At 39.2% G+C, this 16,599-nt stretch overlaps 1 protein-coding gene across 10 annotated transcripts in view; it reads left to right on the top strand.

The window, feature by feature from the left end:
* MGAT1 (alpha-1,3-mannosyl-glycoprotein 2-beta-N-acetylglucosaminyltransferase) overlaps window positions 1–7,916 on the top strand; it is a 36,746-nt gene extending 28,830 nt beyond the window's left edge. For all 10 annotated transcript variants that reach the window (XM_074225250.1, XM_074225255.1, XM_074225254.1 and 7 more), the window contains one exon: window positions 795–7,916. In XM_074225250.1, the coding sequence (XP_074081351.1) occupies window positions 968–2,311 (1,344 nt within the window). In that variant the 5' untranslated portion in view covers window positions 795–967 and the 3' untranslated portion in view covers window positions 2,312–7,916. The remainder of the gene's footprint in view (window positions 1–794) is intronic.
* The last annotated feature ends 8,683 nt before the right edge of the window (window positions 7,917–16,599 follow it).

Below are 16,599 nucleotides of genomic sequence, written 5' to 3'. Positions count from 1 at the left end.
GACTTTTGACCTCTGTAATACCCAACTGATCATGGGTGCGCCCATTTTCCCAGTCACCCATACTTAAGAGTGTTCTGCACACTGCTCTGTCAACAGCTGGGAGGATAAACTTCAAACAGAGAAAACTTAATATCCTGTCCTTGGAGGAGAGAGGTCCAAGCATAGTTAGGTTGTTGCAGATTATTGAATTGACCCTATTGTTATACTAGACTGTCCAAAGTTGTGGACCATATTCTTTTAATTTTGAAATAACCTTATTTAGGTAAATGAGAAGAGAGGAATAGAGTTGTCTGAGGACTCTGAAAGAGATTGGAGATTGTGTTTGAGTATGTCAATACAGTTCAAATGATGATTGTATTTGAAACCTCATGTTCTGAAACCAATCCATCTTTCAAGCAGCTAACAAATAATTATTTTTCTGAAGAATAGGTGTGTGTTTGCTGTCTCCTATTAAAATAAAGACTCCTTGAGAGCACAGAGTGTTTTTGCTCCTTTGCTTCTTTGATTAACTGATTGGTTCTGTTTCTCTTCTCTACTACTACTTCTTATCAGTTGACTGCTCTTTGAAAACTTGAGCTTTCTAGGGATATCCCATTATAATCTTTTATCCTCTATATAGTTTGAAGAAAGTGAGAGGGAGACTCCTCTTTTGAGGATTCTCCAGGAGAATTATCTTAATAACCTTCACTCCCTTGCCCCTGTTCCTGTGCCTCTCTGCCTGCCACTCTTGAACTATATATGATCTTGTAGTAACATTCATTTTTGATGTTCACTATACTTTTTCCTCTCTCTAGGTTCATGGCTGCTGTTTGATCTTCTGGACTATCAAAAGGATCTTAGGTGGCTGAGCAGAGGGGATTAAAAAAAACTTTCTCCCCTGTTTCACCTCTTTTCTTCCACATCACCACCCCATTCCCCAGGCCCTTCTGCAGCAACTTCTTCTAACCCCTCTTGCGAGGGGGTCAGGATGCTGAAGAAGCAGTCTGCAGGACTGGTGCTTTGGGGTGCTATTCTTTTTGTGGCCTGGAACGCCCTGCTCCTCTTCTTCTTCTGGGCTCGACCCTTGCCTGGTGGCCCAGCATCTGAGGACCCCTTTGCTGATGACCCTGCTGACCTTACCCGGCGAGTGATTCGTCTGGCCCAGGAAGCTGAGATAGAGCTGGAGCGACAGCAGGGACTGCTACAACAGATTCAGAAACACAGTGTACTTTGGAACCGGAGACAACCAGCGGTTACTGCAGGTCTTCCTGCTATCTCCCACCCAACCCCAGCTCCTGCAACAGCCGTCCTCCCTATTTTAGTCATTGCTTGTGACCGAAGCACAGTTCGTCGTTGCCTAGATAAGCTTCTCCACTACAGGCCCTCAGTGGAACGTTTTCCCATTATCGTGAGCCAGGACTGTGGACACAAGGCAACGGCCCAGGTCATTGCTTCATATGGTAATGCCATCATGCACATTAAACAACCTGATCTTAGCAATATACCTGTCCCAACTGAACACCGAAAATTCCAGGGCTATTATAAGATTGCCCGTCATTACCGCTGGGCCTTGAGCCAAATCTTCCGTACCTTCAAATATCAGGCAGCTGTGGTGGTGGAAGATGACCTGGAAGTAGCTCCAGACTTCTTTGAATACTTTCAAGCAACATATCCACTCCTAAGGACTGATCCATCACTGTGGTGTGTCTCAGCTTGGAATGACAATGGCAAGGAGCAGATGGTGGATGCCACAAAACCTGATCTTCTCTATCGAACTGACTTTTTCCCAGGCCTGGGGTGGCTACTGCTGGCTGAGTTATGGGATGAACTAGAGCCTAAGTGGCCAAAGGCCTTTTGGGATGACTGGATGCGACAGCCAGAGCAGCGTCGGGATCGAGCTTGCTTAAGACCAGAGATCTCTCGAACAATGACCTTTGGTCGCAAGGGGGTGAGCCAAGGGCAGTTCTTTGACCAGCACCTCAAGTTCATCAAGTTGAACCAAGGTTTTGTGCCCTTCACTCAGTTAGACCTGTCCTATCTGAAACGGGAAGCCTATGATCAGGACTTTTTTGCCCGAGTCTATGCTGCCCCCCAAGTGCAAGTGGAGGAGCTAAAAGGCAACCAGAAACAGGAATTAGGGGAGGTTCGGGTACAGTACAGGGGACGAGACAGCTTTAGAGCCTTTGCCAAGGCCCTCGGTGTCATGGATGATCTCAAGTCAGGTGTTCCCCGAGCTGGCTATCGGGGCATTGTCAGTTTTCTTTTCCGTGGCCGCCGGGTATACTTGGCACCTCCACGAGACTGGACCGGATATGACCCTAACTGGAGTTAGCAGTGGCATCTACTCTCCAGTCCTCTACAGAAGGGTTGGAGAGTCTTGCTATCAGCTACATTCTTCTTTTTGTTTTCTTATAGGTTCTGATTTTTTTTGTTTTTGTTTTTTTTCTTTTTCTAAATGGCATTCGAGTGCATTTTCTCTATCTGAGTCAGGAGTATAGGATACATGGTTTATATTCTGCCAACAATGGGAAAACTGTTTTGGGGAATACTGGGGCTCTAAACAGGAGCTTTGTAAAACAGAAAAACATTCAGCCTTTTATCCTACAGAAGCTAGGAGACCTAGTCTTTCCATGAGATAATTTTGGTTTTGACATAAAAAATTAAGAAAATATAATTTTCAGAGATTTTTCATTTATTGGAACTGTTTCATATCATACTGATTTGGTTTCCCCTCCCACCCCCACCACTACTGTTCCTTCTAGCTAGGTGCATTCTTCTTCTTTGGGTCTCAGTTTTTTCATCCATTAAATGAAAAGATTGGACTAGTTGACCTTTAACAGACCTTCCAGCTCTAAATCTGTGATATTATGTTCCTTACCCAGGTTCCTCCCATTTGATCCATCCTTTTTTCTAAGGACTTGAATTGAGTACGTATATGTGCTTGTGGCCAAAACAAGAACACACCAAAGGGGAGCCAGGGAACAAACTATTAAATTTTAGTTGTTGGTGTTTTTCCCTGTGACATTTATCTTGTCTCATTCTCTTTGTTTTTCCTATGTGCAGTTTGTGTCATCTATTCTTATCCATATAATATTTTTTTTGCTTTTCTTACTCATCTTTTTTTTTACATTTCTGGTGTCTCCTTTCCCCCCTTCCTCTGAAGTTTAGTAATCCCTAATTCTAGAAAGGAAAATTGAATGAGGAAAAATAAAATCTCCACAGTTCTCCATTCTGAGGTCTAGTGGGAGGTTGTGGGGTGGGCTTAGAGTTGAGAGAGTCCTCAGTTGATGTTGAGAAAAATTCTTCTAGTGACAATCTCTAGTCCCATTCCTTGAACCCAATTTCTTCTTTGGAAGTTTGTGGCTTCAAATGGTTGATGAAAGAGTAGAAGAGTCTTGTCCTCACTGCTCCTTCCATTTTCACCTCATGACTTTTTCTGTTTTTTCACTTCCCCAGTGGTGGAATTCTAAGGAACAAGTGTGGCTAATGCTATTAGCATTTCCTCTTCTCCACTTGTGTTCCCAACTTAGATAGGGTAGGATGTACCATCCCTTATTTCTAATCCCTTTATTTCTTGGAAGATAAGGACAGTGATGGTGATTGTATGAGGAATTTGGTCATTTATATTTTTCTTTCCTGCCTGACCTCAATTTCATGTAAGAAAATTGAAGTTGCCTAATTATTTTCCAGAATAAAATAAAGATTGTCATTTAAAAAATTCCCATCTCTCTGTCTTGGAGAAGGATGGGGGTGAGAAGAATAACTGAAGATTAGCGGGGTTTTGGGGTAATGGAAAAAATGAAAAGTAGTGAAAGGGAATAGGGAAAAAAAGCAATAAGAGAAAAACGAAAAAGAATATGGAACACAAGGGAAGGAAAGGGAAAAGTGAAAGGAAGTGCTAGCAAATTGAGAGGAGAAATGAAGGGGAAAACTAGGGGAAGAGGTTGTGGAAGTGGGAAAAGAATTTTCAGTTGTATGGATTAAGATGGTTGATAATTCTCCTCAAGGGAGAGACTGGTAGAATTGAAGTTCCCAGGAATCCAGATCCCTTCTATTTTGAAGATTTGGGAGAGGATATTCTTAGAGCCTTAGGCCTTGATCTTAGCAAACTGAAGGTATTAAAATGAGGATGTGTTATTTGTATTATAGAAAGTAATTTCTCTTACTAGCAAAGGGGATAGAGAATACAACTCAGAAAGATGAAAAGCCTGTCACTAATCTGGTGGAAATGTTCTCAAGGATACTGAGAGTACTGGAATAGAAAATACTAAAGAAAAACCTGAAGAAATTTCCAGAATCAGAGTTTGGAAAGGGAGCATTAGAATGCTGGTGACAAATAGGTTGTGTGGATTTGGAGAGGGAAATTAATGAGTAAAAAGCATTTTGTAAAATTCTAGAGACATTCATTTTTTATTATGGAAAAAAATTCAAAACTGTATGTTGACTTTTCAAATTACCAGAACATTTTAAATTTGCCTCCCCCAAAATTTCCCTAGTTGCTGCTAGACTAAGCAGTAGAGTGCTTCTGTAATTTTACCTTAAAATCTTTTACAAAGGATCTTAGGAGAGCATATTAAAGGCATTTAAATAGAAGTCTTTTAACCATCTGCTTTACAAATAATTCTTGTGCACATATTCTCAATGTGTATCATTTTCTATTTGATGCTTAGAACCAGAGTGAATAGCATTACCCTGGCACATTATAATAGTGCTTAATAAATGTTTATTAACTTTCCATAGTGAGAAAACCTTACAATCACCTACCCACAACCAACTCTAACATTTTCCTTGGGAAAAATAACAGAAGAGTTTCATCTGCTAACCAGCCTCTCTCCCTAGAGTCTTTCTTAATACTTTGAGTAAGGGGAAGAGAAAGGGAAGAGGTAGTGGTGGTAGAAATAAGCATTTATGTTGTGCCTACTATGCCCCAGACACAATGCAAAGTGCTTTTTCCAAATATTTTATCCTCACAGCAATCCTGTGAGGTAAGTGCTCTAATCCATTTTATAAGGCAAAAGAGTTAAGTAACTTGCCCAAGGTCACATAACTAGTGAGTTGGATTTGAACTCAGGTGTTTTTGAGATCCAGAGTTGTTATCAATTGTACTATCTAGCTGTTTATTTTTTTGGCCTGTGACTTTTTTGGAATTTTAAATATATGAGGAACACAGGAACCTAGAATGATCTTTCTCCCTTTAAATGAAACACAGAGATGAAATCACATAAAAACACCATGCAAAAGTGAATTCACCATTTACAAGCTCATAAAACAGTTTTTTTGAGATTTAAACTACTAGAAGTGAGTGTATATAAACTGACTTGAATTTTCCCGAAGTCAATATGACAAATGAGAATCTTTAATTGGGACAAGAGAGTTACAGCTGAGGAACCATACAGAAAGTGCTGGGTACCTAAATAGGAGACTAGGAACAGATTTTATTTATTTAGGTTACTAAGGTAGAGAGAATGACTAGGCTACAGGTATGAAGGGTTAGGTATCATACAATATTGAAAGGCATGTTATTTTACAAAGCAAGCAAAAGTTCATAAAGTTTGGGGGGAGGCTAGGTGGTGCAGTGGATAAAGCACCAGCCCTGGAGTCAGGAGTACCTAGGTTCAAATCCAGCCTCAGACACTTAATAATTACCTAGCTGTGTGGCCTTGGGCAAGCCACTTAACCCCATTTGCCTTGCAAAAAAAAAAAAAAAACTAAAAAAAAGTTTGGGAGATATAAAAAAGAGGGGGCAGCTAGGTGGTGCAATGGATAGAACACTGGCCCTGGAGTCTGGAGTTCAAATTCGGCTTCTGACACTTAATAGTTGCCTAATTGTGTGACCTTGGAAAAATCACTTAAGCCCATTGCCTTTCAAAAACAAAAAAAAATAATCAGAGACTGAAAGTGATGGTGGTGATGATTCTCAAAGAAGACCATGACATCAGGGGAGGTGATGTCATGACAAGCATGAATTGGATTTGAGTGAGGGAGTGCTGTGCTGAGTCACCAGTCTCACTTTCTCATCCAGAACCATCTGGATCGAGTGGTGGGATATGACTGAGGATGATTGGAGATGACCCTGAATTCCAGGCAATCAGGTTTAAGTGACTTGCCCAAGGTTGCACAGCTAGTAAGTGACAATATCTGATCAGCCCTGGACAATTCATTAACCTTGGAATGGAGACCAGTACAACTTATTAAGAACAGTTAGTTCTTAGTTAATTGATTCAATCCCCTTCTATAAACTATATGAAAGAGATGACACCTAGTTTCAGATCAATACCGCAGAACAAAATACACTTAATATGACAAGCTGCCCAATTTAATCTAAATTCTTTCTTTCTGGACCCAAGGAAGATTTTGTGTTCCTTAAATTTCATGATATTCATGAATCATTCCACACTATCTCTTGTGAGAAACCTGAAGTTCCCTCTTGTTTCATTTCTTTTAAATTGTATTTTTTTGACATGTCCAAGAGCAAACTTGGTTCTTTCTCCCTCCTCCTCCCTTCCCCCTCCCCTTCACTACCTCCCCCTCCTCTTTTTTTCTCTTCCTGTCTCACTTTGTCTCATTATCAACGTATATGTCCCTAAAAAGTATCCTGCAAGGTAAGTGAACATCCATTTGCTGTAACCTATTCTTCCACGTTTGGATAGTATGGTGCTAGACTGATGGAGCATCTGTGTTTTCTTGGTTTTAATTGGCCAAAATTAGCCTAAGCAGCAGAGAATTGATCCATATTTTGATGCATATCAGTTTCAAAGGCTACATTCAATACATAATCATCTGAAAACAGAAAATCAAGTGGGAGTACCCTCCACTCAGGTCTTGGCTTGTAGCTTTTTCAGGTAGAAGAATTTACTATTGGTATAGTACCTGACTTTGATGTCATGTTCATCCTCATTGAAGGTGTTTGACAACATGAATGAAAACATGCTAAAAAAGCATGAGAACAAGCACAGCCTCATTTTTCTCCAGTGGTGATTTGGGAAAGCATGAGAGCATCATCCATTATCCAGAACTCAGACAAGCTCACCATCATGAAACTGATATATAACACTGTTGAACTTCTTTGGGCAGCCAAATTTTGACATATTTTTCCATAATCCCTTGTAACTAACACAGATCCTGCTGACTCCTGGGGCTGGTGCACTTTCCACTGTGCCACCTAGCTGACCCTACTAAGGTATTTCAAATGGATTATTGATATTAGTATAGATTTAACAAATAAAATTAATGGAATGTTATATCTACTTTAATTGTGGAGAGGTGGAAAATGGACAAGGTACCCATTTACTCTAAATTCTTCCTTTCTGAACCATAAAAAAGATTTTGTGTTTCTTAAACTTCACTATATTCATGAATCATTCCATACTTATACTTAAGAGAAACCTGAAATTTTCTCTTGTTTCATTTCTTTTAAATTGTATTTTTTTCTATATCCAAGAAGAGACTTGGTTCTTTCTTCCTCCCCCTCCCTTCCTCCTTCCTTCCTCCTCCCTCCCCCCCTTTCTCTCTCTTTCTCCCCCCTTTTTTCTTCTCTGTCTCATTTTGTCTCTCTCATTATCAATGTGTACATCCTTAAAAAGTATACTGCAAGGTAAATGAATATCCATAGTATTCAAAACTCCATTTGCTGTAACCTATTCTTCCACATATGGATAGTGGGCCGCTAGACTGAAGGAGCATCTGTGTTTTCTTGGTTTTAATTATTAGGCCAAAATTAGCCTAAGCAGTAGGCTAAATAAAAGAAATTGTTGGAAATTAAAAGAATTTCCTATTAATCTCTATAGCAGTATGGGAAACACTAGCCAGTGGGCTACTTGATCTGGTGCTGACACAGTAACCACAGGTGGGACTTAAAATTCAATAAATCTAGGAGCTTTTTAGGTGAGTTAATTAAATGTTTGAACAAATTAGCAGGCAAATGATGTTATAAATATCCAAAAGACCTTTGGCAGAAAAAAGGTTCCCCACCCTGCTCTACAGTATCAAAATTTTAAGCATATATATATACATATATATATATATATATATATATATGTATATATATATATTTATAAATGTGTATATGTATATATATATATATATACTTATAAATGTGTATATGTATATATATATATGAATACATTTGTAGATCTGACCAAGGCCTTTGATCTGTGTTCAAATCTGGTCTCAGATACAATAATAATTACCTGTGTGACTTTGGGCAAGTCACCTAACCCCATTGCCCTGCAAAAACCAAAAGAAAGAAAATACCCTGGTAGAAAATGAACAGATGATTGACCTGAGAAACCTCTTTAAATGGAATCTTTAACAGGAATTCTTTGCTTTCCCCTCCACTCCCCAATATGGAAGGCAGAAGTTACAGAGAGTACTGATAGGGTTTGAGTACAACAAAGTATTTGCAATGTCTTAGATGATGTTTCCCAGTGAAGAGCTTGCCTGGGGGATATAGAGGAGTATATTGAAGACAGGTTGTAATTGATAGCCCAGTTTTATTTAAGCACTTAACATTTATTAACAAAGAGATAACTTTGACAATATAGCAAGAACAAACAGGTGCATTTCCACTCATTACCTGAGACATTCACTCAACTACACATTGGTCCTGGGATCAGTGAGCTCACAGCTCATATAGTATCTATACAGCATTTGTTCTTATGTAATTTTAGTTCTATGCTCATGTTCAGCTGTGTTCTAATCACCAGCTGTGTTCTAATCTTGTTCCACCTTGTTTTGGGTCCCAGAGGTCATTTAGAAAGGTCACTCCTTGCTCCTTGGGACCACTGATACCAGACCAACAGCAAAATCTGGATTTTGGAGTGCCAGAATTCAACTCTATTGATCTTTGGAAACTTAAAATGGAAGAATAAAAACCAAAGCAGGCAAAGAATTTTTGACCTTAGTGAGAAGACCCAAGACTTCTCCCTTTACAGAATTTTCTGTCACTTTAGCAAAAGAATCCTGACCAAGAGCAGAACAACCAGAAAGAAAATGGTGAGGTTGACTAAAACCTCTTTGAAAGTTGTATTTCTACAACTTCAGGCAGAGATTTCTCTGGATGATATGGATGATAAACAGACAAGATGTAGCTAAATACTATATATTTGCAAAATACTAATTCTCTGAGGCATTTCCATCACATGCCATCACAATTGTCCTAGAAGCAGGTTCCCTAGCCTCTAGCTGGGGGGGGGGGGGTAGGGTAGAAGTTTAAATAGTATTGTCAGAAGTGCTCTGTTCATATACCAGATGCTTTTTATACAAGTTCTGCATAGAAATCAATGTGAAATATACCTATCTCCCTTGAGAGTTGCTGAATTGGAGTCAAGAAGATCATCTTCCTCAGTTCAAAATCTGGCCTCAGACTTTAACTAGCTGTGTGACCCAAGGCAAGTAACTTTGCTGAAGGAGAAATATCTGTCTTTTATATTAAGAAAACATTATTTGTGTTTGTCTGATAATTTCTTTTTTTTAAATTAAATTAAATTAAAGATTTTATTTAGTTTGAATTTTACAATTTTTCCACTAATCTTGCTTCCCTCCCCCCCCAGCCCCAGGGGGAAGTCTTTATGTTGTTTCCATGGTATATATATTGATCTAAGCTGAATGCGATGAGAGAGAAATCATATCCTTAAGGAAGAAAAATAAAGTATAAGAGATTCAACTTAACCCCATTTGCCTTTGAAAAAACTAAAAAAAAAATTTAACTATGTGTGTATGTAGGATAACTTTAAGCCAAATCTGATAAGAGTAAGATTAGGTGGTTCTTCTCATCTCCCTTCTTCCCCTCTATTTCAATAGGTCCTTTGTCCTTCTTAATATAATGAAATTTACCCCATTCAATATCCTATATCCTCTCATCTCCTTACTGTCCTTTTTAAGGAGGTATTTTTTTAAAATCATTTTATCTGAGTCACAGAAAAGTCAAACAGCAGATTACTGTAATTATTTACTATAATATATAGTAAGTAATATAATTATAGTAAATGTATATATATATATATATATAGTATATATAGTCTCTAACAGAGTTACAATTCTTAATTTATTTTTTTTAGTTTTTTTGCAAGGCAAATGGGGTTAAGTGGTTTGCCCAAGGCCACACAGCTAGGTAATTATTAAGTGTCTGAGACCGGATTTGAACCCAGGTACTCCTGACTCCAAGGCTGGTGCTTTATCTCCTATGCCACCTAGCTGCTCAAGTTACAGTTCTTGAGAGTTATTAGAGTTTTTCTCCTAGGTAGGGATATAGCCAGTTTCATCTTATTGGATAGCAGTTTCTCAAATAAGTCATGAGTATCCATCCCTTCTAAGTATATTCTCTCTAATAGTGTTACAGTTCTCAAGAATTATGAGAATCTTTCTCCCAGGTGGGCATATAGCCAGTTTCATCTTATTGTATAGCAGATTTTTTTCCTTTACCCTTTTTTTTTAACCTTTCCATGTGTCTTTTGAGTCTCCTGTTGATATCCAAATTTTCTATTTAGCTCTGGTCTTTTCATCAGGAAATGCTGGAAGTCTCCTATTTCATTAAATGTCTATCTTTTCCCCTGAAAGAGAAGGATCAGCTTTGCTGGATAGTGTATTTTTGGCTGCATTCCAAATTCCCTTGCTATTCCAAATATCTCATTCCAGACTCTTTGATTCCTTAATGTTGATGTAGCCAGGTCCTGTGTAATCCTTAGTATGCCTCCTTAGTATTTAATTTGTTTCTTTCTGGTTACTTGCAGGATTTTCTCTTTTATCTGATACTTGTAGAATTTGGCCACAACACTCCTTGGTGCTTTCATTTTTAGGATCCCTTTCTGGAAGGTATCAATGTATTCTTTCAATAACTATTTTGTCTTCTGGTTCCATGATATCAGGGCAGTTTTCCATGACTAAATCCTGTAATATTAAGTCCAGGCTCTTTTTTTCCCTTAAATGTTTTCAGGAAGACCAATAATTGTTAGGTTATTTCTCCTTTATCTATTTTTGAAGTCAATGGTTTTGCTGGTGAGGTACTTTTCATCTTCTATTTTTTTTTATCTTTTGGTTTTGTTTAACAGACTCTTGTTTTCTCATGAGGTCATTAGTTTCCACAAATTCCATTCTTTATTTAAGAGAATTTTCTTCATTTGTCTTTTGCAACTCCTTTTCCAATAGATCAATTCTATTTTTGAAGTTTTCCATTTGCCCAAGTGTAGTTTTGAGAGAATTGTTTTCTTTTTGCTTTTGCCCAATTGAGGATCTGAATTATTCTCATTTTGTATTTGTCCAATTGTATTTTCCAAGGATTTGTTTTCTTGTTGTGAGATGTTAATTTTCTCTTGCAATATATTAATTTTCTCTTGAGTTTCTTTTCACAATTTTTCCAATTGATTTTTAAATTCCTTCCTGATTTCTTCAAGGAAGTCTTTCTGGGATGGAGACCAATTCATATTCTCCTCAGAAGTTCTAGATCTCTCTGGGTTAGAATTTGTTCTTGCAAAGTAATTCTCAATCGATCCCTCCTTTGGTGGCCTTTCTTCATTTTCCTAGGATCTTGTTTTGGGGGAGGGGCTAGCTCCCAGAGGTTTGCTTTTGAATACCCTAGAGGCATTGTTCACTTGACTTAATAGCTCCAAGTAAGCCAGCCAGTAGGGGGTACCGATTGCTTTCTCTGGAGTGTTTGAGACCCTCTCCCTAGGCCTGGAGGGAGTGAGGAGGGGCAGCAGGATCTGAATTGTCCTTGAACAATGGTCTGGGCCTTGGAGGAAGTAGTTAATTTTCCTTTCAGCTGAGGGAGCTCTGCTGCCCACACCTGAGCCTGAGGGTGTTGGGGTGGTTGGAGGGTGGGTTACTGTTTGTTCTGGGAAGAAGGCTCTGCTAAAAGTATGGAGCTCAGGCCCCCAGTCCTGGGTTGATTTCCAGTCATGCTCTGCAACTCTCTGTGATGGAACATGCCCTCCAGCCCAGCTTGGATTTACCAGATCTCCACTCCCCCAGCCAAAGGTTGCATGGCTAAAGTTGGTCCTCAGACCAGCTACTCACCAAAGCCTCCATGGCTCAGGCCGATCCTCTGCCTTCACCCCACTGCTACTGCCCCTGTGCTGGCTGCTTGCTCTCTGCTCCTGGTTCACCCACTGTTCCTTGAGACAGACCTTGTGGTAGATGTTCTTCTCCTAGCTTCTTTTTCTGGGATTTGTTGATCGAATTTCTGTTAAGGGGTTTTTCTGATAACCTCTGTTAAGAGGTTTTGTTTATGTTATTTTTGAGGGGAAATCAGGAGACCTTAGTGAAGTGCTTTCCTTCTCTTCGTTGTTTTGGCCAGAAGTCTGTCTGATAATTTCTGATGGCTCCCCCTGCAGCCAGTCAGATGGAATTTCACTTCAATTGTTCAATGTAACTTCATTGTTAAATTTGTCAAGGTAAGACCAATCTCAGCTCATTCCTCTAACCCTCCTCCAACTTCCTGCCTCTTAGTCTTCCAAACTGGGTACCAGACCCCAGTGAAGTAGAGGGGATGACATCACCTTTTAACTACTTTTCACTGACTCTTCCTGCATAGGAAATGGGTATGACTATTAAAGTTTGGCCCACATTCCCCTCCAAGGTATTTACTGGAGTCTAAGTCCAATTTTCCTTTTTCTCTTTCTCTCAGGTATTTTTGCCTAGACATTTGTTTTTCAACTTTTCCTTTAGTAACTTATTGTTTCTCCAGAAAAAGTTTAATCTATGAAACTGCGTGTACTTTGCAAAACCTGTGATGAACTTTGTAGGCTTGGGAATAAAAAATCCTAAGCTTTCACACCTCCAGGGCTAGTCATGGGTTTTCCCTTCCATGAACCCTGATCTTTGTGGTAACACCACCCAATTACCCATCATCAACTTAACTTTGTTTACCTCAGTTTCCTAATCTATATAATAATCAAGAGAAGGCAATAGCAAGCCATTCTACAGGATCTTTGCCAAGAAAACCCTAAAGAGACTCATGAAGAATCAACAGAGCATAATAATGAATTGAGGACCAGCTTTGGAATAATAAAGCCTGTAGTCTAATCCTACCCCCAAAACAAACTTGCTATGAGAAAATGAGCAATTTACTTAACTTCTTACTACCCTAGCTAACTTTATAAGACTATAATTTGCAGAATAGTCACTACCTTGTATCAGTGACAGAAACTTCCACATCAGAAGTTCCATAGGAAGACTGGATCAAGATAATAGATTGAAATGCCAGTATAGAGATACATATAAGGGAAAATATCATGAATATTGTTGTTAACAGCACATTACTAGGGCATGGGAAGTTGAGGAATAGTGGAAGAAATGGCTTGATGATTATCAGTTTCACTATAGCTAGGCTAGGGACTGGACCCATAGTTTTAATGCTCTAGAGAACTGAGTATAGAAACTGCTCTATGAATCCAGTTTGGCAGCTTATCTGCAATTATAATCTTAGAGATTTGACTAAAGTACTCAGAGGGTAAGTAACCTGTATAGAGCCATACAACTAATAAGAATTAAAAAAAAATTGATACCCAGATCTTCCTGACTTCAAAGACAATAATCTAGAGTCAAACATAATCAACAGCACACAAAATACTGTATGGTCACATTTTTTCCCTGAGCCAAAACTCTTTGTGATTTCTTGCAAAGATCAACTAGGGCAAGCTTGAAACTAACTATACAGCATAAACACAAATATCACAGATAAAGAAGAATTTGAACCAAATTCTCTACTGTTTTAAACCAAATCCATAATAATAGAAGGATCATGAATATTGTTAGACACCTAATTTGGACATAGGAAGGTGAGGAAAAAAAGGAAGAAACAGCTCTATGAGTGAATGCAAGCATCCCTAGATCACTCTAGCTAGTCATTCCCATCCCAGACCATATTTTACATGCCATCCAGATGTTCAACCAGATCATCTTATGATCTATTCTGCTTTTATTGCCTGATTGTCTTTAGCTGGTCCATTTCTCTCCATACCTTTCCCCAAAGACCTCAGGAAATGAATCCACTCGGTTTTGGGACTCCAATTCCAAAGCTAAGTAAACTTGATAGGTGACTTAGGGTACACTTAGCTCATTAAATCTAGCTGACTCTAGACAAGAGACTTCATGTTTCATCTCACCCTCATTAAAACTGGCTTTATCCTTATTGTGACCTCTGCTTGATCTTTTTCTGTTCTCTCAGTCTATCTCCCTGAATTTCCTTAATATATAATATTGACTTCATTACTACTAATCAATCTGTTAGAATCAGAGACATAAAATTGGAATTTGTAAAGGATCTAAAAGAAGACACCTTGTTGCAAACTTTCTTCAGTCCTATCCTTACCTAAAACATAAATCCTCCTTTAGTGTTAATCTGATCTTCACTGGCAAACATCTAGAGAGGGTATTTGCTTCTTTAGACTGTATTCCTAGTATTAAAATTGATAAAGAAGTATTTTGATCACAACAATTTTGATAACATCCAGCTCTGTGTTTACAGACATTTTAATTTTGAGGATCCTCTCCTCTTTTCTTCTCTGAATTTTTGTTGACCTCTCAGTTTTCTTCCTATGACTACTCCACAATGTCTGTTGCTAGCTCAATTGTCCATTTTATGACCCCCAAATGTTTGTCCTAAATTCTCTCTTATCAACTTTTATGGATTTAATTATGCTCTTTATTCACATAAGATATAAATGCAAACACACACACACACACACACACACACACACACACACACACACACGTGTAGCCCCACTCTCTCTCCTAATATCCAGTTGAGTATCTCAAATTGTTTAATGGATATTTCAAATTAGATGTCCCTTGGGTGTCTCAAATTCAACAAATTCAAAACTGAATTCATTAACTTCTCTATCTTCCCACCCTTAAGTATATGCCATTCCCTCCCTGTCATGGTTGCTTAGGCTTACAACCTCAGTGTTATCCTTAACTCCTTATTCTTTTTAACTTCATGTAAATTTCTAAATCTTGTTTCTGCATTCACAAAATCCCTCACAACCACCCTCATCCATTCATAGAGCCACAAGCCTAGTTCAAGACTTAATCATCTCTCACTTGGACTATTGCAATAATTTTTCTTTTTTCTTTTTTTATTATCATTTTGTACAAATGGTTTTTTTACATTAATAAAATATTCTTGTTTACAAGTAAACAAAATGCCCCACCCCCACGAATATAGATAGACTTGCTCGGTTGAAAAAAGTAAAGGGGAGAGAAAAAAATTAAAATTAAAAAAATAATAGTAATAATTGTAGGTATGGCCAGGTGCTGCAATGGACGAAACACCAGCCCTGGAGCCACGAGCACCCGAGTCCATATCCAGCCTTGTAAACCCAACAATCACCCAGCCGTGTGACATGCAAGCCACCCGAACCCCACTGCCCTGCAAAAACCAAAAAGAAGGAAAAAAAAGACCCAAAATAAAATAAAATAGTAATAATATTAGGGGTGACTGGGTGGCAGACAGAGCATTGGCCCTTGAGCCAGGAGCACCTGGGTCCAAATCTGGCCCCAGACACCCAAAGATCACCCTGCTATGTGGCCCCAGGCGGGCCACCCAGCCCCTCCTGCCCAGCACCCTCCCCCAAATAATAACAAAAAATGTGCTTCATTCTTTGTTCCAACACCAACAACTCTGTCACGGGTGGATCACATTCTTTATGATAAGTCCATCACAAAAGTCACTTCCATATTTTTCCAGTGTTGCCATTGCTGATGGCAACTCCCTCCTTTCTTATTTCTCCACTACCATGTACTATATTTTCTCTCTCCTTACACTCTGACTCTGCTGTAGGGTCACTGGGTGGCACAGCAGACAGGTCCCTGGTCCTGGGGCCAAGAAGCCCTGAGCCCTCATACCACCCCTTAGGCCCAGAATCCACCTGGCCCCTATGGTCCTGGGCAGGCCCTCCAATCCCAGCCCCTTGCAAGAAGCAAAAGAGAAAATGTGTTATATATGACCACTCTCCCCCCATGGTCCATCCTCCCCTCCTTTATTCACATCCCTACCCCTTCCCCCTGCTCCCCCCTCCCTCTTACTCCAGATGTCTACCCCATCGAGTATATATGCTGCCTCCTCTCCCAGCCATCTCTGATGAGAGCAAAGGTTCCCTCATTCTCCCTGGCCTCCCCCCTTCCATATCATTGCAATAGCTCATTGCAATAAAAAAAAATCTTATTATGTGAAATATCTTGGACTACACCCCGTCTCCTTTTTCTTTCTCCCATTCCATTTCCCCTTTTTTCTATTGACTCCATTTTTACACCATATTTTATCTTCGAATTCAGCTTTCTCCTGTGCTTCAACTATAAAAGCTCCCTCTACCTGTTCTATTAACTGAGAAGGTTCATATGAGTATTATCAGTGTCATTTTTCTATGCAGGAATACATGCAGTTCATCTTCATTAAGTCCCTCATATTTCCCCCTCTCCTCCAATCTCCATGCTTCACCTGAGTCCTGTATCTGAAGATCAAACCTTCTGTTCAGCTCTGGCCATTCCAAAAGGAACATTTGAAATTCCCCTGGTTCATTGAAAGTCCATCTTTTTTCCCTGGAAGAGGACATTCAGTCTTGCTGGGTAGTTCATTCTTGGCTGCATTCTAAGCTCTTTTGCCTTCCAGTCTATTATATTCCA

The sequence above is a fragment of the Macrotis lagotis genome, chromosome 2 (assembly GCF_037893015.1).
Source record: "Macrotis lagotis isolate mMagLag1 chromosome 2, bilby.v1.9.chrom.fasta, whole genome shotgun sequence".
Lineage (NCBI taxonomy): Eukaryota > Metazoa > Chordata > Mammalia > Peramelemorphia > Peramelidae > Macrotis > Macrotis lagotis.
The sequence above is the reverse complement of the archived record's forward strand: the minus strand, read 5'-3'. Positions and strand labels throughout refer to the sequence as shown.